Raw genomic sequence first — 24,420 nt, 5'->3', positions numbered from 1 at the left:
CGCAGAAAACTAGTCAATCTAATCACACTAGGACCACAGCCTTGTCTAACTCAATGAAACTAAGCCATGCCCTGTGGGGCCACCCAAGACAGGCAGGTCATGGTGGAGAGATCTGACAGAATGTGGTCCACTGGAGAAGGGAATGGCAAACCACTTCAGGATTCTTGCCTTGAGAACCCCATGAACACTATGAAAAGGCAAAATGATAGGATACTGAAAGAGAAACTCCCCAGGTCAGTAGGTGCCCAATATGCTACTGGAGATCAGTGGAGAAATAACTCCAGAAAGAATGAAGGGATGGAGCCAAAGCAAAAAGAATACCCAGCTGTGGATGTGACTGGTGATAGAAGCAAGGTCCGATGCTGTAAAGAGCAATACTGCATAGGAACCTGGAATGTCAGGTCCATGAATCAAGGCAAATTGGAAGTAGTCAAACAGGAGATGGCAAGAGTGAACATTGACATTCTAGGAATCAGTGAACTAAAATGGACTGGAATGGGTGAATTTAACTCAGATGACCATTATATCTACTACTGTGGGCAGGAATCCCTTAGAAGAAATGGAGTAGCCATCATGGTCAACAAAAAGAGTCTGAAATGCAGTACTTGGATGCAATCTCAAAAGTGACAGAATGATCTCTGTTCGTTTCCAAGGCAAACCATTCAATATCACAGTAATCCAAGTCTATGCCCCAACCAGCAACGCTAAAGAAGCTGAAGTTGAACGGTTCTATGAAGACCTACAAGACCTTTTAGAACTAACACCCAAAAAAGAAATTTAAGCTAGTAATACAATATTTTAGAAGGGAAGTATATGCAAGTATATTGCCAAAGAATAGTATATACAAGAATATACAAATCTGCAATGAAAGAAGGAAAAGATAATCTAAGCACATTTTCCCTTCAAAGGAAAATGGAAACAGTAAGCAACAAACACCCTTATAGGAAGCAACATGCTTACATTAAGCATCATCTTAACAAAAGCATCTAACATTTCCAAATGCAACTTGGAGGTTTGGAGGTTAGTCCTATAAAGGAAAAGAAATAAAAACAATCTAGAAAAGATCTTTTCTAGACATCATGAATAGAACAACTTTAATCAGTACCATGAACAGGTTTATAATAGAATCACAAGAAATCCAATGTAGAGGGCAGTTAATTAAGTAAACCAAGAGGAATATAGGACTGTCTATCTTTAAACCACAAAAGACACTAGTCAGCCTACTTTCTAGCAGACATGCCAGGAAAGAAATTTAAGTGCCAATGAGAACATACATAATAGGCATACAAAAAGGGATGTGTAAAAAAAAAAAATAATAAAAATATCTCCTGCATTTCCAAAGATTAACTCTAGAGGGGAAAAACACCTGATCCCCAGAAAAACATTTATTTCACGTGCATAAGGAGACAAGTTTAAACACGTTTTTGCAGCATTGTTTTGAGTTCACTTCACTCAGTTGTGTCTGATGCTTTGCGATTCCATGGACTGCAGCACACCAGGCTTCCCTGTCCATCACCAACTCCCGGAGCTTACTCAAACTCATGTTCATTGAGACAGTGATGCCATCCAACCATCTCATCCTCTGTCATCCCCTTCTCCTCCTGCCTTCAATCTTTCCCAGCATTAGGGTCTTTTCCAATGAGTCTGTTCTTCAAATCCAGGGGCCAAAGTATTGGAGTTGAAGCTTCAGCATCAGTGCTTCCAAGCAATATTCAGGACTGATTTCCTAAAAGATTGACTGGTTTAATCTCCTTACAGTCCAAGGGACTCTCAAGAGTCTTCTCAATACCACACTTCAAAAGCATCAATTCTTTGGTGCTTGCTTTCTTTATAGTCCAACTCTCACATCCATACATGACTACTGGAAAAAACCACAGCTTTGACTAGACAGATCCTTGTTGGCAAAGTAATGTCTCTACTTTTTAATATGCTGTCTAGGTTTGTCATTGATTTTCTTCCAAGGAGCAAGGGTCTTTTAATTTCATGGCTGCAGTCTCCATCTGCAGTGATTTTGGAGCCCCCCAAAAATAAAGTCTCTCACTCTTTCCATTGTTTCCCCATCTATTTGCCATGAAGTGATGCGACCGGATGCTGTGATCTTAGTTTTCTGAATATTTAGTTTTAAGCCAACTTTTTCACTCTTCTCTTTCACTTTCATCAAAAGGCTCTTTAGTTCCTCTTCGCTTTCTGCATAAGGGTGGTATCATCTGCATATCTGAAGTTATTGATATTTTTCCCGGAAATCTTGATTCCAGCTTATGCTTCATCCATCCCGGCATTCTGCATGATGTACTTTGCATATAGCTGGGTGACAATATACAGCCTTGATGTACTCCTTTCCCAATTTGGAACCAGTCTGTTGATCCAGGTTCTAACTGTTGCTTCTTGACCTGCATACAGATTTCTCAGGAGGCAGGTACAGGTGGCCTGGTATTCCCATCTCTTTAAGAATTGTCCAATTTGTTGTGATTCACACAGTCAAAGGCTTTGGCATAGTCGATAAAGCAGAGTTAGATGTTTTCTGGAACTCTCTTACTTTTCCGATGAGCCAGCGGATGTTGGCAACTTGATCTCTGGTTACTCTCCTATTCTAAATAAGCTTGAACATCTGGAAGTTCATGGTCCATGTACTGTTGAAGCCTGGCTTGGAGAATTTTGAGCATTACTTTGCTAGCATGTGAGATGAGTGCAATTGTGCGATAGTTTGAATATTCTCTGGCATCATTCTGAGTGGGAAAACTCAAAAGCACCTAGACCAATGCTGGGAATGGGAGAGGGGGCAAGGAATGAATAAATATAATGTGGCATATAATAATCAATTTTGTGAACACAATAAACCCGAATTTTAGATATCTGCAAACAGTTTTAGTGATTAAAAAACATGCTGCCCGATGATAAATACAGCGTAATGCCACTTACATGAAAAAAGAAATTTTATATTATTTACAATTATCTCTAGGTACAATTTAAGTATACACACAATTGCGTGCATCCACCTGTGTGTATATAGAGACATTCACTTACACCACTTAGGACAGTTTGACTATTTGTCAGCTTATTGAGGAAAAAGAATAGAGAGTTGCACAAAACTGTGATCAGCTATTTGTTGAAGGGAAACTTCAGTTTTATTTGCAATTTATATTTATTTAACCTTTTAAAAGTAAATTCACACTAAAATGTAGGTAGGTAGGGTCCAAAACTAGGGATCAGTGAAAGGTAGGTTTGGGCTGTTGTGAGGAAAGTGAAATTACCAAGAAATTACCAGTCTTTGCAAATAAGTAGCTAGTGTCCAGACGCTCCATACAAGTCTATCCAGGGCCTACTGTGGTCTTGCCCCATCTAGTTTTGTCTATTGTAGCTTAAATACTAAATGGGTGATTCTAGGTCTGTGGCTTTCTGGGAATTCCAGAATACCAGCAATGATTCCAAGATCTCTAAATAGTGGGCAGTTGTTTTACCATTTTGCCTGTAAAATACTGGAAATGCAGGGACCCACAGTTTGCTTTCCCACTTCCCAAGAAGGAGTGTCCCTATTTTCTACCTGGCTTCACTCTCTTTCTCATTCTCCCCAGGCCATCACAGAGAATGAAAATTTAGCCTGTAGTAATGCAATTATGGAGGTAAGAAGTAAGTATTGGAGGTCAGCAACCAACAGGGAGATTAATAAGGAACCATAACGGGAACAGCATAGGCTAGAGAACCCTGAGCATTCACCACTACCACTATCACCACAGGCCTGAAAGCTTCAGGAGGGAACATTCCTTGGAATAAAAAGACCAAGTGGAGGGTACCATCGAATATCACAAAGGAAGTATAGAATAAAAAGTTGAGATAAGAAGAACAGATGCATACATCCCAATATCTATTCTTTAAGAAACCTAGAAAAATTTTAAAACAAAAAAGAACAGAGGGATGGCAACAGTTGAATAATAGCTAAGAACATTCCCCAAACAAACACAAACATCCACAAATTGTAAGATTCCATGAAATTCAAGATAAATAAGAAAAATTACGTCTAGACACATTGTAAGGACATTTCTGAATAAGAATAAAAGAGAAAATCTTAAGTCACCACAGCAAAAACAAAACACAATGCATGCAAAAGAATAAACATAACAGATTATGTTTTCACAATGCAATAAATTTAGAAATCAGCTGCAAAGGCAGCTTCAAACTTCCTATCTATTCAGAAACTTAAACACATATATTTGAATAGTCCATGGGATATTAAAAAACAGAAGTGACAAAATGTTTAAGTGACTAAGAAAACATTAACATACAAAAACCTAAAGGATACAAAGATTTATAGGATGCAACTAATACTTAAAGTGCAATTCATAGACTTGGATGAATTAATTAAAAGGTGAAAGAACTGGCCAAAAGAGAGACCCACAGGACCTCCAGTTGTTAGTTATCAGAAAAAATACTTCAAAATAACTGAGTACTATGTACATAATGATTGTAAGACTGAGAATGGTGGCAGAGAACTGGAAACTGGGGTGGGAGATAAGGAAGTCCAGGGAAATCTGAACAAAAGACCAAATAATTCTAGAAACAAAAATAGTCAATAACAAGATTATTAAGAAAGAATAAAATGGATAGTTTTAATAGCAAATTAGACAGAGATGAAGTAAAAGTTTGAGAAATGAAGTGGTACCAGAAGAATATATCCAGAATGAAGCAGAGACAAAAATATGGCGGGGGTGGGGGGGATGGCAAGAATCAGAAGTCAGATCAAGAACACAGGATAAGTTATTAAGCCCCATGTATGTGTAACTATAAATCCAGGAAAGATTGTGAATGTGACAGAATCAATACCTAAGATATGATGACTGACAGATTCCCCAAACCAACAAAATGCATCAAACAATAGATTCAAAAAACCCCATGAATCCCAGCAAAGGAAAAAAAAAAAAAAAACCAAACCTGGGGTAACACAGAAAACTGCTAAAAATCAAAGTTCAAAATAAAAAAACAAATTGCTGTCAGAGAGTAAAAAGGTTATTTTTAAGCAGCATCAATAAGACTAGTAGCTGACCGACAGAAACTATGAAAGCCAGAAGACAGAATAATAACTTCTTCAAAGTGCTCTAAGATTGGACTTCAACTACACATTAGATAGACGGATCTAACAGACCTATATGGAATGCCTGTAGAACAGCAGTAGAACACACATTCATCTCAAGCACACATAGAATACTCTCCAGGATAGATCATATATTAGGCCATAAAACAAATCTTAATAAATTTAAGAAGGCTGAAACCACATCAAGCATCTTTTTGGACCACAAACTGAATAACCTAGAAAAAAATGGAACCAATAAGAAATACATACAACCTGTCAAGACTGAGTTATGAAGAAACAATCTGAACAGATCAATTATTAGTAAAGAAATTGAATCAGTAATTGAAAACCTCCCAACAAGAGACGTCCAGGGGGCTTCCCTGGTGACTCAGTGGTAAAGAATCCATTTGTCAAGGCAGGAGACCAGGGCTCAATCCCTAGCCTGGGAAGATCCCACATGCCACGGAGCAACAAAGCCCATGTGTCACAACTATCAAGCCTGAACTCTAGAGCCTGGGAACCACACTTATTGAGCCCTCACACTGCAACTACTGAACCTGTGTGCCCTAGAGCCCATGCTCAGCAATAAGAGACGCCACCACAACGAGAAGCCTGTGCACCGCAACTACAGAGTAGCCCCCACTCACTGCAACTAGAGAAAAGCCCTCATAGTAATCAAGACCCGGCACAGCCAAAAAAAAGAAAGGTCCAGGACCAGACCGCTTCGCCAGTGAATTCTACCATCAAACTCTTCCAAAAAAACAGAAGAGAAAGGAATACTTCCAAACTTATTTCATTAGCCAGGCTTATTCTGATACCAAAGCCAGACAAGAACACTACAAGGAAAGAAACTAAAAAGTTCTTAAAGAAAAACGGCAAGCTAGAATTCTATGAACAAAAGTACTATTTAAAAATAAATGGAAGAATCATCCTCTTTGCTATCAAAATACATTACAAAGTCACAATTACAAAAAAAAACCATACTAAAAATAGGAAATAAACAAATGGATCAATAACCAAGAGAATCCAAATGCATATCCAAGCGTATATTTGAACTTCATATATGAGTAAGAAGGTTTTGCTAATAATAAATGTAAAAGTCAATAAATACCCCAAATGCCCAAAATGACATTGGGAAAACTAACTCAAAATATAAAAAATAAAATTAGGCCCTTGCCTCCCCCATTCATCATTCACAAAATAAACAATGAATTTACTAAAATCAAAATGTTTAAAAACCATTAGAAGGAAACTCAGGAGGATCTCTATGACTTTGAATGGTGAAAAAATCTGAAATAAAAAGCACAAAGCATAAAAAGTAATAGATTCGAACTTTTTGTGTATCATTGTCTCTCTCTCACACACACAAATTTCATTAAGGACTCTCTATTTAAGAGAGGATTAAGGATTCTTATTTACTCAGAATCCAGTACTCAGTACTGACCCAGCAAGTTCTATAACCATGAACACATTCACTCTCACAACTCATACCCTTGAAGCCCCCAAGAAACACTCCCCTTGCCTATGTCTTTAATAGAAGGGGATAGGACTTCCCTGGTGGTTCAGGGCTTATGAATCTGCCTGCCAATTCAGGGGATACAGGTTCAACCCCTAGTCTGGGAAGATTCCACATGCTGAAGGACAACTAAGCTCGTGAGCCACAAGCACTGAGTCCTCATGCACCCTAGGGCCAGTGCTCTGCAACAAGAGAAGCCACTGCAATGAGAAGCCTGAGCATGGCAACTGGACAAAGTCTACACAGCAGCAGAAGACCTAGTGCAGACAAAAATAAATAAATATTATAAAAATAAAAATTAAAGGAAGGGACTGCAGTTAATTACATTAGTCTGTTTATTCTGTATGTTCGAAATCTTACATAACAATAAGTTTAAGGGACTTGGGGTGGGGGTGAGGGAGAAGCTGAAACAATGCAGAGAAGACTGCAGGTTGTGCTGATACTGACATTTTAGTCCCTGCTTCAGAAAGGAGATAAAACCTGAGCAGCCCAAGTGCTCAGGTAAGAGAAAAAGACATCAGTCAACTGTCAAATTCTTTCTCTGGTAGAGCAAAACTAGTTGATTCTTGCATAAGGAAAAGCTGCTTCCTAATCGTGCCAAAGGTCCATTTTCTTGCTTCTCTTTGTTTTCTAACTTGTGGCTCTGGAAGTCCTAGCAACTAAGTGCACAGTGTTTGCAACAGTTGCACATGGTGCCAGAGAAACATTTTGTATTTCTAAGCAACCCATTATTGTTTAATTTGTTTCTACATAAATCTGGAAAACTGCATGAACATGATATGGACTATGCACAGTCAGGGGGCAAACACAAGAATAGTGACTTTTAAGAAAAATATTTAATAAGATTTATTAAAAATATCAGTGCTATTAGAAGAAATTATGATTAATGTTCATTAATAATTTGTATTTACCTTAGTTATAAGAAAATTTTAATACTGCACTATTTTTTACACTTACATCATGTTTTTGGTGAAAATATACTCAAATTAGTACATTTTGAACAAAATTACATGTTGTTTTAATCCTTCAATCATACTGTCAATACAACACAGTAAAAATCTTGATTTATTGATTTTACTAAAATGAAAGTTTGTGAAATATATACTAATTCATGAATTATACAGGTCATTATACTTCTCAAAAAATTCAGTCCATCATATATCCATAATAAATGCATTCAAGTATCTTTGATATTTTTGCCAACACTCAAAAATAAGAGCTTCATACACATTTTTCTGTTTTGTTGCAATGAAGGTATCTGTCTGAAACTAAAGACTAGAACATTTTATTTCACAATTTGAAAATGTAATTAAAAAGTTTAAATACTTAAAATATTTCAGGGGCTCTATTTGTACTTTTCCCCTACTGTCAGCAATTGTTGGGGCAGACCTGCCTATTATTTTACACTTTTCAGCATCACAACCACAACAATGTGAATTCGAATTTACACGTAATTTACAAAGTACTCTGAGACATGAAATACAACACAGAGGAATTACTTATGGCCAAGAGGCACACAAAGCTAAAGAGATGGTTTAGTTCCCAGTCTACTTTTGTTCAAAAAACCATTCAAGGGGAAGGAAAATTAATTAGTATCTACACAGGAAGATTTTTTAAGTAAGGAAACTGAATTCAACAATCCAGTTAACTCCTCCCTCCCTTCCAAGGCTGAATGCAAATTGACTTTAACAGAGCCCCAAATTGGGTACTAGCCATTAAACATGACAAACACTTGCAGCTGAGAGGAAAGGCTGAGTCGAGGGTAAAGCGATACACTTCTTTCTACCATCACGAGTAAACAATTTTAAATATCTTTAAATTGCTCTGAAGTTCTATTCACTAGAACAAGGAACAACAGAACGATCTAGGAGACCTAGCACGGAATAATAATTTTTCAAGAGTCTGCGTGCGTGTGTGTGTGGGAGGGCGGGGGCGTCAACTAAGCAGGTTTGGCGTTACAGGCAAGCCTTACAGGATGAATGTGTATATGCAGGCCGATAAAAGGGTTAAGGTTTAAAAAAACACTCAACAACTTGTCAGAGGCACACATTTCCTCCCCAAACTCAATGGAACAGTCCCCTCAGCCACCAGAGCAAACTAACAGTTTTGAACGTGAATCCGGACTCTTCCCAACACGACTCAAGTGTTACACAAGCTATTTCACCAACAGCTGCAAAATGGCATCGCCCGTGACCCCCAGACCGTAACACACAGACTCATCTCATCACCCTTCTGCTGGTACCGTGGACTTCACGACCCCACTCCGGAGAGGGGGGGACACGGAGAACACACTCGCGAAGAATGGGTGCGGGACGGGGGGAGGGGAAACACGTGTGTGCACTGCTACCGCGAGGCAGTACACACACACACACACACACACACCCCCACCCACCCCCCACCCCTGAGCGCATTTACATCGTCCCAGAAGCTAAGCAGTGGGGGCGGGAGGGGGCCAGAGTCTCGGCTTCCGCGCCCGTTCCGAAACTCCGACCCGCGAGCGTCTCCACTCTCGTCACCATCAATATTCTGATTCTGATCAGTGCTCGCGTTCGCGGTCATCCCCGGGCCCGCGGGCCCGCGCGGCACCCCGCCCCTGACCTCCATCCCCGTCCAGGACACCAGCTGCCCGAGCAAGACCAGCGCGGTCCAGGCCACCGCCGGCCCCTCACGACCACACTCCCCGAGACTCGTTGACGCGTGGCCCTCACCACCTACCCGACGCCCCGCCAGAGGCCGACCCCACCCCCACCCCTGGCTGCGCCACTGCGGCCATTTCCTCAACGGCTCCGCCTCAACGGTTAGGAGGCCGTTTGCTAGTTCCGCCGCCCCTGGAGGCCCGGCGGACGCCGCAACTCTCCCCTAACGCGCCCCACCGTCAAGGAAGCCCTCCCGGGCACCCAGCTCAATCTGTCGGCTGGAAGAGGCCTCCGCGTGGATCTCCTAGATTCGCTGCAACCCGGCGTCGAGTCCCCGAGCCTCCGTTACCGCCTCTGCGCCTCAGGCGGCCAAGGGAGGGCGGGAAGCGCCCGTCCAATCGGCTTCGCGTGCGGTTCGGCACCACGTCCAATCAGCGCTGCCGCCGGACAGGCCCCGCCCCTCGCACCCGCGCAGGCACCTCCTAAGGCCGGAAAGGGAGCGCCGAGGTGGGAGCGGCTCGGGGCTTCAGGTAAGTGGGAGGCCGCACGCAGGCCAGACCCCGACCCCTGACCCCGCTCGCCCAGCGGCCTCGCCGCGAGGGGAGGCGCCAGCGTCCTTCCTCTGCTCTCTCTTCCCTCCCGCGGTGTGGACGCGCTGGAGGGGTCGACCGGGCCTGCCCTCCCCGCAGAACGTGAACCTGAAGGACCAAAAGCGCCGGAGACCGCCGGGCTCCCCACACCTATCCGGGAAGGCTGGACGGGACCGCAGAGACACGAGGGCCCTAGACGAACCTGAGGGGACGCGTGGTTAAAGTTCCCTGAAAGAGGCCCACGCTGAGGGCCAGCAGAGGGCAGCAGAACCACTCCTGATCAGCCTCCACCGACCACCGCGCTCCGCCCCGCCCTCCAGGCTACGCCCACCTCGCCCCGGCCCCGCCCCCCGCCCAGGCCGTGCGCGGGTTTCCTAGAAGCAGGTTCTGTGAATGAGTGCTCTCGCTAGCTTGAATCCCCGACCCCTAGGGGACAGAGCATTGAGGCTTGGCACTGAGCGAATCAAGTGTTTCCCCAGGGATTTTAGAATATTTCAATTTAAATTATCAGTTTAAATGATAAAAGCAATGGATGATTGTGGTGTAAATTAGGCAGGGAATTCACAAATTACAGCAGACAAGCAGGTCAAAAATTAAAAAGTGACTCCTCACCTTGCCACTTTTTAGTAGAAGAAAAACGTTTAGAGCCCTTTTTATTGTAAAGAAAATCCAAGGGATTATGTCGTAAACGTCACTACCATATGGAAGAAAATATCACTGATTTAATTTCATTTGACTTGTTTTTAAATAGGTCTTTAGATTATGTTAGATGGAAAACCTTATCAGTCATAATCCGAATGGACGTTCAATTAAATTTAACAAACTTACTGGGAGAGTCTTCTCAAATGGCAGAGAGAAGGTGGGTTTTGCAGTGGGTTTGAATGCTAACCTTGCTACTTACCAGCAGTGGAGCTTTAGGTGAATTACTTAAATCTCTCTGCTGCTGCTGCTGCTGCTAAGTTGCTTCAGTCGTGTCCGACTCTGTGCGACCCCATAGACGGCAGCCCACCAGGCTCCCCCGGCCCTGGGATTCTCCAGGCAAGAACACTGGAGTGGGTTGCCATTTCCTCCTCCAATGCATGAAAGTGAAAAGTGAAAGTGAAGTCGCTCAGTCGTGTCCGACCCTCAGGCACCCCATGGACTGCAGCCTACCAGGCTCCTCCATCCGTGGGATTCTCCAGGCAAGAGTACTGGAGTGGGGTGCCATTGCCTTCTCTGAAATCTTTCTGAGCTTCATTCTTTTCAGCTGAGAAATGGGGCTATTATCTACCAGGTATATCCAGGAGTTGGTGATGGACAGGGAGGCCTGCCTTGCTGGGATTCATGGGGTTGGAGAGTCGGACACGACTCAGCGACTGAACTGAACTGATCTACCAGGTAGTGCAGTTTTCAGGATTAAATGGCATCAAATACAGCACCATTGTAGGCCAGCAAATAAGAGAAGACATAAGTTGGTTTCCTTTCCCTGTGTTCAAAGCTCTGTAATTGAGTGACAGTCACCATGGCTGGGGGTGGTGAAGATACACAGTAGTTATTCCTCCATGGGCTTCAATAAGCAGTAAGATGAAGTACAATAACTATTCCATCCCCTGTGTTTTCCTAGAGCTTTCTTCGTATGTAATACTGACCTGGCATAAAAGGATGCATCTCAGTTTCTCAAAGACATACACGACTGTGCTGCTGAAGCCCAGGTGCCATCATAAAATGCATTTATTTATATTGGCAAGATACTAAATGTGACAGCATTCTAGGAAGGATAAGACATGTGAAATGTCTTAATCAACACATTTCTAAAGCCTTGTTTCACACTAATCAGGCCACAAGAAAAACACACTTCAACAACTTGTGCACATATACTTTAATAGTGAGGCTTAGGTGAAGTCATCTTAAATGGCAGGAATTAAAATATGTTTGGAGAGACCCAACAACTGCACAGGTTACAACAAAACTTGAATATCCAGGCTATGTCACTGTGTTTTCAGGCCTGAAAATCTCCTTAAGCTGTCCCAAAGCTTCTTTATTAACTAGGCAGGTATATTTAAGCTTTAAAGTTTTTAATTCAAAGGCACATGGAGGTTCTCTTAATATTGAAGATATAACATTTACTACATACTCTGTGACCACACCTTTTTGGGCAAATGACCTTTACCCAGATTATAAGATTCTCCACGTGCCTTTACATAGCAATATATTTGCCAGCTCTTGCTCATATTTGAACACCCTAGACAACTGCTTTGCATACTGGGCTAGGATCCAGGGCATAGTGGCCGAGGCCCTCATGGGCTTGGAAATGCGACCAGGCTTCTTTGCCTCTTGCATGTCAATGGGGGTACATAGTGCTAACCGCCAGTGATTGTTCAATTCAGTCACAATGTTTTAAATCAGAGTTCCATATTCTTAGACCAGTACCAAAGAAAGCCATCCTTGTTGCTGGATTTTTTTAAAACACTGAAGTTGCCATTATAAAAAAAATTGGTTAAAAGGCAAAATGCATCCTTTGCATACTTATTTGACAAACGGTAACAAGCATTCAAATATTTAGAGTTAATTCAATGGTGACAGCTATCACAAGATTTATCACACTGGCTTCAGCTCTTGGAAACCAGCTTCCCAAGTTGGAGACCACGTCCACCTTAGCTGGGTTTTCACACCTCTGTGTTAGCACCTGCTGTCAGACCACCACCAGCACCAAGAGAAATAGCCCCTTGCTGAGAGTTTTAAGTTGTTGTGGCACTCTGCAGGAGACAATGGCCTTGAATTCTTGGTTGGAAAGTTAAAAAAAAAAAGCATTTAACATTTTAAAATTGGAAAACAAGTCCAGACAAGGTTACAAAGTTATCTATCTGAAGGCACAAAGATGAAAGTTGGCAGGTTAGTTGATAAAACCAGGCATATACAAATACAGCTTAAAACAATTAAAATGTATAAATATTCGTGTATTGTTTTTCCTCCAGTCTTGTTGTTGCTGAAAATACCTGCTAGTTCCACTTGATAATGTGACTTCTGAATGATAACTGCTGGAACCCTGGACATTTAAAAAGACATCAAGAGAGTCACCATAACCGTCAAAAAGGTAACTGCAAAGGGCATTGTTGCCCAAATTCCACAGAGTTGCCTAAAAACTGAAATAACTTAAGGCAGAATTTCTTTAAATACTTAGGTAGCTCAAACCTAAACAGTGGCCTGATAAAGTGCAGATACACAATTATCAAACATGTACAATAAAATACATAAAGTGCAAAGAAACACTGCAGAAGGGGCTGTTTTGCAAACTAAAAGTTCTAAGTGTTTTCCTTCTTGGCAGTTGCTGATGGAGGAGACACACAGCCTAATGGGGCAGCCTGAACTCCCAGGAATGACTGTATGATGACCGAAGAGGCATCAATTTCTTGGCCTATTAATAGTTTCCCGGCTGTTAGAAGCCTACAGACATTGGCATGCAAATATGACTTCAGGTTTTCCTTGTCGCAGGGCAGGAATGCTTCAAGGGACCATGATGGGGGTCACAGCATATACATTCGGTTTACAGTGGGCACAAACACAAGAATGACTTTTTTTTTTAGCTTATTGAATTCAGAATGTTCCCAAGAAGGCACCGGCTAAGGGTAAAAGGTTTCAACATCGCAGTGATGATAAATAAGAGCTATATTCACAGAGACGCGATCAGGACACATGCAAAAGCCACAGGCTTTCCCAGCGCAGGGTGCAGGCCTTTCCAAAACCACCTGCCTGGGCCTTCTTCATAGGGCCAACTCCCTGGTGCATCTACTCACCCAGCACCCCACCCAGCACATGACACAGCCCAGCCTTCTGGCATTGGAGGCCACGGTTTAGACCAAGTGAGCCAGACGTTTCAAGTAAAAGACAGCATAGGCGGGCCACAGCGAGCACACCTTGCAGCTGCGGGAAGCGAGGTCCGACGGCCCCGGCTTGGGGGTCGGGTGTGAGGCAGGGCCACCTCCCAGACGCGCGAGCCCCACCAGGAAGGTCAGATAAAGTGGATCCAGCTCTCCTCGCACTCCCCGCGCGGCATGTGCAGTGCGTGGTTGCGGCACGTGAGACTGTAGTCGCGGCCGTCGTTGTTGTCCCAGTGCTCGGCTCCGGCAACACGGTAGCGCAGCGCGAAGTGCACGCGGGAGCCGAGCTCCAGCAGGAAGGGCGGCACCGGGAAGCCGAAGGCGAAGACGTCCTCGGAGCCCCCGGAGCCTGCCGGCCCGCGCCACCGCGCCGCCACTTCGTGCGCGCTGCGCCAGTCCGAGAAGGTGTAGCGCACCGCCACCTGCTTCTCGAAGGCCACGTTGCGCACGCGCACCGTGCCGCTGATGCCCAGGTCCGAGCAAGTGACGCGCTCCAGGCACACGAGCTGGCGCCCCAGGCGCTCGCCGAAGTCCGGGGCCTCGACGGGCGGCGGGAAGTCGGGCACAAGGCATTGCAGAGTGAACTCCAGGTCCTGGCTGCTGCAGCACAGGTCCGAGTTGATGGCGAGTCGCGACAGCACGTGCAGCGGCACGGACGGGTCGTCGCCCGCATTAAACACCTTGACCTGCGCCAGCTCCAGGCCCAGCGCGTCAGCGAAGCGCACGCGGTGCTGCCGGCTGCAGCCGGGTCGGCACGCAGCGCCCGGAGCGCCCGCGCCCTTCTGGCGGCGCTCCGGCGAGCTGGGCAGCGAGCGCGCCCGCCGCAGGATGATGGGCCGTAGGTGGGGGTCGCAGCCGGACGGCGCGGGCGGCGGCGGCGGCGCGCTGCCCGGACTCCCCGGGGGCCGGCAGGGCCGCGGCTCCAGGGCCGCGCCGCCGTCCAGGTCAGAGAGGCAGCTGAGGCTCCGCGGAGCGGGCTTCCGGAACCCAACGGTGGCGGGGAGGACCGCCGAGCCCGGGCCTCCGGACATGGCCCGGCCGACTGTCGAGAGATGAGGAGGCGGAACCTAAGGGCGGCCTCCCTCCCGACCCTGCGTCCGCTCCTTTGGTGTCCCGGGACGTGCTCAGCGACCCTGGGGAGGGTCCGCTGGAACCGCCGCCTGCAGAGGACGCAGCAGGCCGCCTGCGCGCTCCCCACGTCCGCCACCTGGTCCCTCGAGTCCTCCCCCTGGTTTTCTGCTTTGGGCAGGAAAAAAAAAAAAAGCTGGTTTCCAGGACAAACGCTTGCTCGCGCGGACGCTCCTCGAGGCCGCAGCGGAGCGCAGGGTGCGGCGGCGGCGGCCTTGGGTTTCCTCCGGGTGCGGGGAAGGCGGTGTCCGCCCAGCGGCCCCGCCCAGTGGCCCCTTCCCGGCCGCGCGTTACTCACCCGGCCGCGACTTGTCGGAGCAACTTCCCGGCGAGCCTCCGCCCCGCCCCTCGTGACGCGGCCGGCGCGGACTCCCGCCGCCCATCGCAGCCGTCTGCTTCCCGCCCGGCCCCGCGTCACGTGTCCTCCGCGGCCGCGAAACAGGTCTGGTCAGTGTCTGTCTGCGTCCGGCCGGCCGGCGCGCGAATCGGTCCCAGATGGGCGTCTGCTCGCGCGGAGGACCCGGAGCGTGCACGCTGCGGTCACCGGATTTCTGGGCTAATGCGGGCGGGGGAGGGGCGCGCCACTCGGCCTGCCCAGGAGCCGGTCCCCGGCTCATTTTAAGCCTCGAGGGTAGCCAGCTCTCTGGACGTTTGCGTTGCAACACGGACCGTAGGCCAGACCGTGGGAGCCTGGCTGCGTAGACGCGAAGCGTCGTGTCCCCGCATCACCCACAATGCTTTGCCGCGGGGACCGCTGGCCCTGTCCCTGGGGGGTGGGGATGGGGCGGCGCTGCTGCTATTGCTGTCTCCAGAGAGGCTCCAAACCGGAGGAGAGGAAGATATGAGAACAAGTGTTAAGACCCTGTGACAAATGATAAGGCTGCCCTTAAGCAGCCTCTGGCACTTGGGACCCGTTTTTGTAGGCAGAATCCAGACTTTTAGCTTTGTTCCCGAACCTTCAGGGAAACCAGAGCTTGCTTTCTGCATCCTTAGGGACCCTGCAGGCTGTCACCTCTTCTCTCTCAGTAACTTTGTCCAGAAAACAGCACAGCCCAGGGTATAAAGCTTGCCAGGTGAAATGAAGTGGAAAAGATGGGAGTGCACTTTCTAGAGAGTTCTAGAGTGTTCTTGTACAATCCAGAGGGACAATGCAACAGGAAAACCAGACTAAAGAAGGGGGTTGGTGAAGAACGTTTTCTACATCTGAAACAAAAAGAGCGGTTGATTATGGTCTCATTCATTCATTGTAAGGGTCTGCATGTGATTTTCCTTCTCATCATACTTACACGGACCAAAATGGCATACATGCTTATTTTGAAAAATAACAGAGCAGAGTTTTAGGAAGGAAATAAAAATGTATAATCCCAACTCTTCCAGTTTTTCAGAGGCAGGGGATTTTATGGAAGAAAGAAGATTCACATTCGAATGGGGCACTTTTAGTAGGCCACTCAAGAGGGGAGAAGCAGCCTTGGGTGGTACCAGTCAACAAAATGTCACAGAGAGAGAACACTGCGTGATATGTATTATACTGATAAATTTTTCATGGACTGATGTGATAGTGAAGGCAGGAGGCCTGAAAGGGGGCCTTTCCAATAGAGTTCAAGCTCCATGAGAGTAGGATAGGTATCTAACCCTGCTGTTTTCTAGGCACTCTATTTGTGGAAGGAAGGAATGAATGAGAATGGACACAGGAACTTTGGAGTAACAGCCAAACTTAATTAGTCCCACAGATGTCCTCAACAAATTATTTCCAAGGAGATTGTGTGTGTGTGTACGGGGAGAGAGATGAAATCCATTTATAGTAGTGTGATCTTGTATCTAATACCCACTGTGAAAAACAAAAATAGATTAAACCATAAATAGAAGGCAATATTCCCCCATTGAAACTTTTTATACAATTTGAATATTTAAGAACAAAAAAATGAAAAGCAACATGATAAGGGTGATAGGGTGTTTGCAGTTGGTACTTACCAACACTGTTCTGTTGCTTCTAGTTCCGGTGGTAAGGCACCCTGCCCGAATATTAGAGGAGGAAAGAAGTCACTTCCCCTGCTGTCGGCATCTTCCAACAGATTGAGCAAGAATATTTCGAGCACTACAGAAAAGGTAATGTAAACTTAAGTAAAATCTCATTTAGATTTGTTCTGGTTTTTCACGTTTCTTGTGTGTGTGTGTGTTTAGGGTATTTATTAACTGTATGTCTTTCTTTTTAGACAGTCTATCCAACCCTAAATGATGATCAGCCATGTGACTGTTTCAAGAAAGGGAATAGGGTAAATGAATCTTATCAGAAAACCAGGTAAATAGTTTTTCATGTAATTACTTTATCTTGCGAAGGGAGCAGTAGCTCAGTTCTCCAGATTGATATGTGTGGTTGGGAGAAAAATATGTCTGTAGACCTAAGTATATACACTATATTTCTTGTCTGACAGAAATGGTTTTAAACATTACTAGTTAGGCGCCCCACTCCAGTACTCTTGCCTGGAAAGTCCTGTGGATGGGGGAGCCTGGTGGGCTGCAGTCCATGGGGTCGCTAAGAGTTGGACACAACTGAGCGACTTCGCTTTTACTTTTCACTTTCATGCATTGGAGAAGGAAATGGCAACCCACTCCAGTGTTCTTGCTTGGAGAATCCCAGAGACAGAGGCTCCTGGTGGGCTGCCGTCTCTGGGGTCACACAGAGTCGGACACGACTGGAGCGACGCAGCAGCAGCAGCAGCAGCAGCAGCAGCATAGAACTGGTGGAGAAGGAAATGGCAACCCACTCCAGTGTTCTTGCCTGGAGAATCTCAGGGACGGGGGAGCCTGGTGGGCTGCTGTCTATGGGGTCGCACAGAGTCGGACACGACTGAAGCGACTTCGCAGCAGCAGCAGCAGCAGCATTTGGTAAAAATTCTAGGAGGTCATAATTCTTGCACTGTTAGAAGAATCCACAATTTTGGGTAATCATCTTTCTATGTTTGTTTCCTTTTCTATAAAAAGGATACTAGTAATAACTTTTATGGATGCACATAGACAGCTAGAGGTAAAGAAAAGTTTTAACAATGTTGGTTATGAGTTCTAAATCATGGCAATAACTTTATCCATTTTTTTCAACATTTATTGAACACATGTTATGCTGCTGGCAATGATTTAACCTCCTCCATGTTTATTAAGAGGTGGCACATTTTCAAGTAATCGCTTATTATGGTGGAGACCTCCAGCAAATGAACCTCTGACGTTTCCACAAAGCATGTTTACCATCTTTTTTTTTTTTTTTAAACCACACCAGACTGATGTTGCTGAGTATTATTCATCTTGGTAAAGTGCACTGTTCTTGGTAAATAAGTTGAAAAGAAAATATTTTCACCTCTGATATGAGATGCTACCTCAGAAATAAATTAGAGGAAGAATCAGTTGCCCTGCTAGTAATGTGTACAGTACTCATGAGATCTGCCTCCCCACCATTCAAAGGGCAGTATTAACAAGGCCCTACTGCAGAGCATGGGGAGCTGTGTTCAAAAATATCTCAGGATAAACCATAGTGGAAAAGAATATTTAAAAATAAAGAATGTATATGTGTGTATAACTGAATCACCTGGTTGTGCACCAAAAACTAACACAGCAGTGAAAATCAACTATACTTCAATTTTTAAAAATGATAAAATTTTAAAGAAAAAAAGTAGCATTTAAGCCTTTTAAAAAATTTATATTGTGTTATAAGGCATTGTGTGATTTTATTCCTATCCCTCTAAACACTGTTTTCCCTAGTGTGTTTTCTATTTGGAGATATTCTGACACTTTCATAAGATTTTGGCTTAAGGTGTAGGTTGTATATGCTGCAGTTTTCCTTAGGATATTTGCTGGCTCAGAGTTACCACCAACCAGCAATTAAGTTCTGTAAAATGTGTATTTTACATCCTGTCTACATTTAATTTAAACTAGGCATATAAAAGAAAGGTGTGGATTTTACTTGTTTGTGTTATTAAACATTGCTCATCATTAACAACAGACTGAGTGTTCTGCAAGAGATATTTTTCAAAGTACACACAATGGGTTTAAGATGATAATATAAGTACTTTATGAAATGTTAGTGTTTTTCTTAAAAGCTAATATTTGATGCAAAATGAATCCATGCATTTACTTCTGGCACCTGCTTTATATTAATATTATTTCCTAAATAGAGTATCAGGTGGAAAACTGTCCTGTAATTTGCGAGTTTAGAGGCCTCACATATTCTAACCTGTTGTCATACCTGAAGTGTACAACTAGAGGCTTCTTTTGATTACTTTCTTAAAATCATCAGAAGGCCAGTTTGTGTCACATGGACTAAGAATTGCAATTGTATTTCTCGCAGCAATATGAATGCAGGCCCATCTCGGACTAAAGTACAACATCCCAAGAATTCCAGAAAAAGACAGAGTAAACCCCAAGTCCCCCACATTTCCTCCCAGCTGAAAAGCAGTCTCAGAGGAGGTGTCCCCCAACCAACTGAGGATAAGCTGAAGGAAAGCATTTCCCCAGAAGGAAACCCCGAAAGGAGCCGCCTCGGCCCCAGGTATCACGGGCTCTCAGGGAATAAGCTGTTTCTGGACTTTGAGTCCATGAAAATCATCAAAGAAGATGCGGAGGAGGAGGACAGTGCCAGTGACCTCTCTGATTCAGAAAGGATCGCCATCCCCCCATCCCCCCTCACGCCTCCTGATCTTCACCTTCGAGCGGAAGAGATTGACCCGGTTCACTTCGATCTGCACCTAGGGCAGGGCCCCACCTGGCCTGAATACTGTTACCCCGACTTCCTCCCACCCCCATGCAACTCCTGGGACCTGCGGGACATGGCCATGCTCCTGCACTCCGAGCGCAGGACAGAGGCTGTGCCCAAAACCGGGGGGCTCCTGGGCAAGTACATCGACAGGCTCGTCCAGCTCGAGTGGCTGCAAATCCAGACCATCCAGTGCGAGAAAGGCAAGGTGGCCAAAGGGAGGCCTCCCACTGCCCCTGGGACCTCGGGGGCCCTGAAGAGCCCTGGGAGAAGCAAGCTGATGCCCAGCGCTCTGTCCAGGCCTCACCAGGAAGGGCCTCTGAAGTCAGGCCTTTCACGAAAGAAAGACACGCTCTGCAAGGAAGTCCATCCATTCTGTTACACTGGTGAGGCTTCCCCCAGACCTCTTGATGTGCTGAGCAGTAGCCGATTATGTTCTCAGAAGCAAACCCTGGAGGTGCAGACAGAGAAGAAGAAAAAGAAATCCAACAAGAGCCCCAGGCTGCAGCCCTGGGACTTATCCTGTGGGGACGGTGGCCCCAAGATCGAGAGCAATGGGAACCCCCGTGCATCCCGGCCGCCAGCCATGATCCTGGATCCCGCAGACGGCTGCAGGGCTGCCCGGGCACCAGCACACATAGGTCTTAAGAAGAAGGGAAACGTGAGTAACTGTGCTCATGCCACAATATCCAGCGAGAAAAAGCTCAAAACGAATGGAGGAAAGCAAAATACGTATAAATTCAAGAAATAACTGAGATGATGAGTTGGAAGAACCTGCAGATGACTCAGTATTAAAGCTCTTCCAAAAGTTCCCCTCCAGTGAATTGTAAGAGACTTCAGGTTTACTGAAGGGGTGGACAGTTCACCCACCCTCACCTCCACCCCAGCCACACAGGGTTGTTTTCAAAAAAAGAAGTCTTTAGGTAATCATACTTTGTGTTGACAGTCTTAGGCAAACTTGAGGTAAACATCAGCCAAAGTCTGTGCCACAGAAAGAAATAAAACCACTGCTCTCTAGAGGGACTTGAGTGAACTCCACTTCTGAAATCTCAGCCACAGCATATGTGAGTTAGTGGGTACGGCTTCAAACAGTAGAGAATCCTGAGTATCTGAGACAGGGCTCTCTGCGCCCTGGCCCTAAAGGATTCAAACAAAAGTTCTAGCTGTTTCACCCAGGGGAAGCTTGGGCCCTTCCTCAACAGCATCTATTTTGAGCAAAGTCATTTATCACTAAGTTTCCTGCTCTTGGGAGACAGTAGAATCTAGGGCTTTCATGCGCTTTCCCTAACATGGGTTTTGTTTTGTTTTTAAGAAGGCCTTTTAGAGGTGGTGTGAAGTCAATTTTTTGTATTCTGTCAGCATGCAGACTTCATCCCGGTGGAGGTTGGTGGGTCTAAGCGTGGTTGTTAGCAAGTGGTGGGAGGAAGAATGAAATGTTGACACCTGGAATTCCTGGCAGGTGGCGTCTCTGAAGAGGTAAACCTTTTTACCTCTTTTTAAAGGGTAAACCACTATTTAGAGTTTGCAAACGCAGGGCCTATAATCAGACATACACACGGAACCACTTTGAGTGGAACCCTTATTACATTCCTGATTTGGGACCTGGCCCCTCTCTGTTGTAAAATGATAATCTGTCCTCATTTGCAAGAGCGGGACTTTATAATTTTGCTTTATAATCTCATGGGGGGAGCATGACTAAAGTTACTGAATGAATGTCTTCACATCCTTACATGGCCCTGTGGCTTCCTGAGCTTCCTAAATGCTTCTTATTTAATTGCTGTTAAGTCACAAAGATAGAAGGCAGGAGGAGAAGGGGATGACAGAGAATGAGATGGTTGGATGGCATCACTGACTCGATGGACATGAGTTTGAGCAAGCTCCGGGAGTTGGTGATGGACAGGGAAGCCTGGTGTGCTGCAGTCCATGGGGTGGCAAAGAGTTGGACACAACTGAGCAACTGAACTGAACTGAAGTCACATCTACTTGTCCCTATGGTTGTGTGAGGAGATTGCTCTTGATATTATTGTAGAAATCTTTAAAACCTTTGGTTGACAATTCTTGATGTACAGTATGTTTTAATGACTATAGCTGATTTTATTCCTTCAAACAATTCTTCTAGTTTTCTTTATATATATGTTTGTTTTTAATCTTTGGGGCAAATGAAAAACTTGGCACATTTCATTTGAAAATATTTACCAACTGGCAGACTTTTCACCCAGCAATTCAGTGTCATCCAAGTCATTGTTTAAGTTACCATAAAGACAGGATGCATTTATACATAATTAAAATAATAGGCCAAAATTGAATATTAAGATGCCATATGAAAATCTGATCTTAATTGTATTAAACAACAAAAATGTTGATGGTAGTCCTTTTCTTTTAAGACTTTATTTCCCGATTCCCTCTTATATTCTTTCTTCCTCACACTGCCCTACTGGAGAAAGCACTGGTTACAGTAAGATTAAGATCTTTTTTTAAGATTAAGGCCTTTTTATAAATGAACAAAAGATGTATATCTGGCCAGCATCAGTTCTGTGGTTCACAATTATACTGTAACATTTGTACTCAGTGTAAGTATGGTATTTTGAAAACATAGTGTTATTGATAACTTTTCCTTCCTGTGGTTCCTGAGCATTCCCCTACATGTCCTTCAACGGCCCTGCTTCTATGAGCACTGATAGGCGAGTCCTGTCTACACCCCACTCATGATTTCTTTTTCTGCTAGATGTTCATTCAACTCTGTATGAAGTTTCAGGGCCAATAAATCTCTGTAAGCATGTTACACACACGTATATGATCCTGATATTAATCCTAATAGAAACCCAGGGTTTCTGCTGAGCTGCTGCCTCTCGCAGTAGCACACCTGTGCAGCAGATCTGGACGGTGACATGATTCACCTTTCCTGGCCTCATGTATGTCTGAGCTGATTAAGAAATGTTGAGTTAACATCTCGGATGTTACATTTGTTCCTTGCTCTTTGACTTGGTTGCTTAATTCGGAAGCATAGTTATAATGTCACGTTAGGACAGTTTGAAAAGCCTGAAAAAGTGGCTTTGCTTGTTTACTTTTTTGCCTCTGGTTGGTAATTGTGATTGGCTCAGAGCTCCTAAGGAATGTAGGTTCATTACAGAGCAGAAGCACACTTCTATGATTTCTGGTGTGCACATTTTAATGCACTAAATGCTGCAGATAAAAATCTTGCCACTTGAGCAGACCACATTACAGAGTTGAGTCATGAACTCATTCAGTCCATGAGATCGAAGCCATGGAATCTTGTGACATGAGTCACTGTATTCCTAAGTAGTGCCTGTCATTTCTGTGCAGTTGTTTACATACATGTTGCATTTAAATCAATTAAAGAAACCAATACAATGGTAGCAAAAAAAGAAACAACTCCAAAGTTTAGAAAAAGTGCTAAGAATTGTTGCAGGCTTGGAATCAGGGGGAAAAGTTGTAAAAACTGCAAAAGTGAACTACAAAAATATATCAATATTAGCTACAATTGTTTAGGTTGGGACTATTTCTCCTTAACAACTACAAACTGAAAGTTTGTAACTTAACTGGGATAGCATGGGATTGGCAACCTATGACAAAAAAGATGGGGGGAGAGGGTATCACTCCTGTGTAGTGGTTCTTGGGCCTATTTGGTTAGTTTCCAGAGAGAAGAATTTCTACCATTCATGTTTAAATATCACCTATTTCCTCTTTCCTTTGTGCTCATTTACAAGAGTAGTAAAACAAAAATTAAATTTCTTGGTACTGTATTTCAAGGTAATAAGCAGTATTTATTATTTATTCATGAACATGTACAGAGCACCATTCAAAATGCAGCATGTTTGTTATTTGCTATGTAATTATTATATGCTTGGTTTTGTATATAATAAAACAATACACAAAGGTTTTTGTGAATCCGGGCTTTTTCCTTCCTTGAGATCAATTGAACATCGGGAAAACACTATGTGGATTTTTCTGGTATGGTTTTGATTTACTTTTTATGCAGTTCTATTTCAGAGTTTGTCTTCGTTCTCCGTGATTAGTTCAGAAATCTGCTGAGGGGGAAATTCTGTCCCAATTACTTTCTTAATTCTGAGCAGCAGACATGACAACAGGACTAGACGCATCTGAGGAAGATTCCTGGCTGCACCTTTCCTGAGTCCCTCTTATTATCCCCAAGGGTGGTTAGGGACACAGATGGAAATTCAATAAAATTAATATGTTAGAAGTAAATTGCATTTTAATGTACATGTCCAGAAACGAGCCGTGTGTCTTTTGAGGGGGTCCCCAGGTTAGGAAATAGCAATTGTGAGCAGCTACTGCTGTAAACATTCTGAAAACCTTTTTGGTCCTCTTTCTAAATTCACTCTGACAATGAGGTGCCCTCTTTTGGGTCTGCCAGACAGTAGCAGTTTAAAAAGAATAATTTTGGGGGTGTTAAAAAACAAGTTCACTGAGTAAATTTAAATCCTGTTGGCTTTATCCTGTGATTAATGGATTGACAGCATCCAGCCTAGCAGACAGAAAGGAGCTGTGAGGGAGGGGCTGCACAAAATGGAACCTTTACAAGCAGAAGGGACCGGACAAGAAAGTTATACCAGCAAAGAGAAGATTGGTTGTGGCAAGGTCACCTTCCTTCAGGGGCCAGGATGGCAAGGGGCAACCAGGCAGATGACTTGCCTGACTAGGCTATTCCTGATGGACTGGCTTACGGTTCTTTTTCAGGAGAGCCGAAACGGTCAGTCTCAGTTGGGTGAAGTGGGGCTTAGCATAAGCGACTCATTTGGGGTCTGCTGTCTCGTTTTTAACAGGGGGTTTACAAATAACTGTTTGATAGTTTGAACCATGCTGGAGGTTTCACATCATTAGTTTGTGCATAAAATGGCAGATTAT

The 24,420-nt window shown here is 44.5% G+C and overlaps 3 protein-coding genes across 23 annotated transcripts in view; 1 reads left to right on the top strand and 2 right to left on the bottom strand.

The window, feature by feature from the left end:
• SYCP2 (synaptonemal complex protein 2) overlaps nucleotides 1–10,135 on the bottom strand; it is a 79,764-nt gene extending 69,629 nt beyond the window's left edge. For 5 of the 16 annotated variants that reach the window (XM_055544533.1, XM_055544545.1, XM_055544544.1 and 2 more), the window contains exon 1: nucleotides 9,455–9,595. The gene's annotated coding sequence lies outside the window, so the exon portion shown is untranslated. Of the gene's footprint in view, nucleotides 1–8,996; nucleotides 9,018–9,179; nucleotides 9,276–9,454; nucleotides 9,597–10,009 lie in introns of those variants that run through there. The other 11 variants (XM_055544535.1, XM_055544541.1, XM_055544547.1 and 8 more) reach the window with 7 other exon arrangements.
• On the top strand, nucleotides 9,650–23,708 carry FAM217B (family with sequence similarity 217 member B). 6 transcript variants are annotated; one of them, XR_008701594.1, is made up of 6 exons: nucleotides 9,650–9,747; nucleotides 9,907–10,666; nucleotides 12,762–12,880; nucleotides 16,787–16,898; nucleotides 17,006–17,091; nucleotides 23,534–23,708. XR_008701594.1 is itself a non-coding variant. In XM_055544557.1 (5 exons), the coding sequence occupies exon 5, from the start codon at nucleotides 19,133–19,135 to the stop codon at nucleotides 20,282–20,284; it is 1,152 nt and encodes a 383-aa protein (XP_055400532.1). In that variant the 5' UTR covers nucleotides 9,687–9,747; nucleotides 12,762–12,880; nucleotides 16,787–16,898; nucleotides 17,006–17,091; nucleotides 19,129–19,132; the 3' UTR covers nucleotides 20,285–23,414. The 6 variants fall into 6 exon arrangements, 5 of the variants coding, with proteins under 5 accessions (XP_055400532.1, XP_055400531.1, XP_055400533.1 ...); XM_055544557.1 differs by lacking the exons at nucleotides 9,907–10,666; nucleotides 23,534–23,708 and adding an exon at nucleotides 19,129–23,414 and having other exon boundaries at nucleotides 9,687–9,747; XM_055544556.1 differs by lacking the exons at nucleotides 9,650–9,747; nucleotides 23,534–23,708 and adding an exon at nucleotides 19,129–23,414 and having other exon boundaries at nucleotides 10,557–10,666.
• Nucleotides 11,648–15,074, bottom strand: PPP1R3D (protein phosphatase 1 regulatory subunit 3D). Its single transcript, XM_055544561.1, has one exon. The coding sequence runs from the start codon at nucleotides 14,693–14,695 to the stop codon at nucleotides 13,796–13,798; it is 900 nt and encodes a 299-aa protein (XP_055400536.1). The 5' UTR covers nucleotides 14,696–15,074; the 3' UTR covers nucleotides 11,648–13,795.
• Nucleotides 23,709–24,420: the final 712 nt, after the last annotated feature.

Source organism: Bubalus kerabau, chromosome 13, assembly GCF_029407905.1.
Source record: "Bubalus kerabau isolate K-KA32 ecotype Philippines breed swamp buffalo chromosome 13, PCC_UOA_SB_1v2, whole genome shotgun sequence".
Lineage (NCBI taxonomy): Eukaryota > Metazoa > Chordata > Mammalia > Artiodactyla > Bovidae > Bubalus > Bubalus kerabau.
The sequence above is the reverse complement of the archived record's forward strand: the minus strand, read 5'-3'. Positions and strand labels throughout refer to the sequence as shown.

Excerpts from the sequence above, each read along its gene's own strand:
- PPP1R3D (XM_055544561.1), bottom strand. The coding sequence starts at position 14,695 with ATGTCCGGAGGCCCGGGCTCGGCGGTCCTCCCCGCCACCGTTGGGTTC.
- FAM217B (XM_055544557.1), top strand. The coding sequence starts at position 19,133 with ATGAATGCAGGCCCATCTCGGACTAAAGTACAACATCCCAAGAATTCC.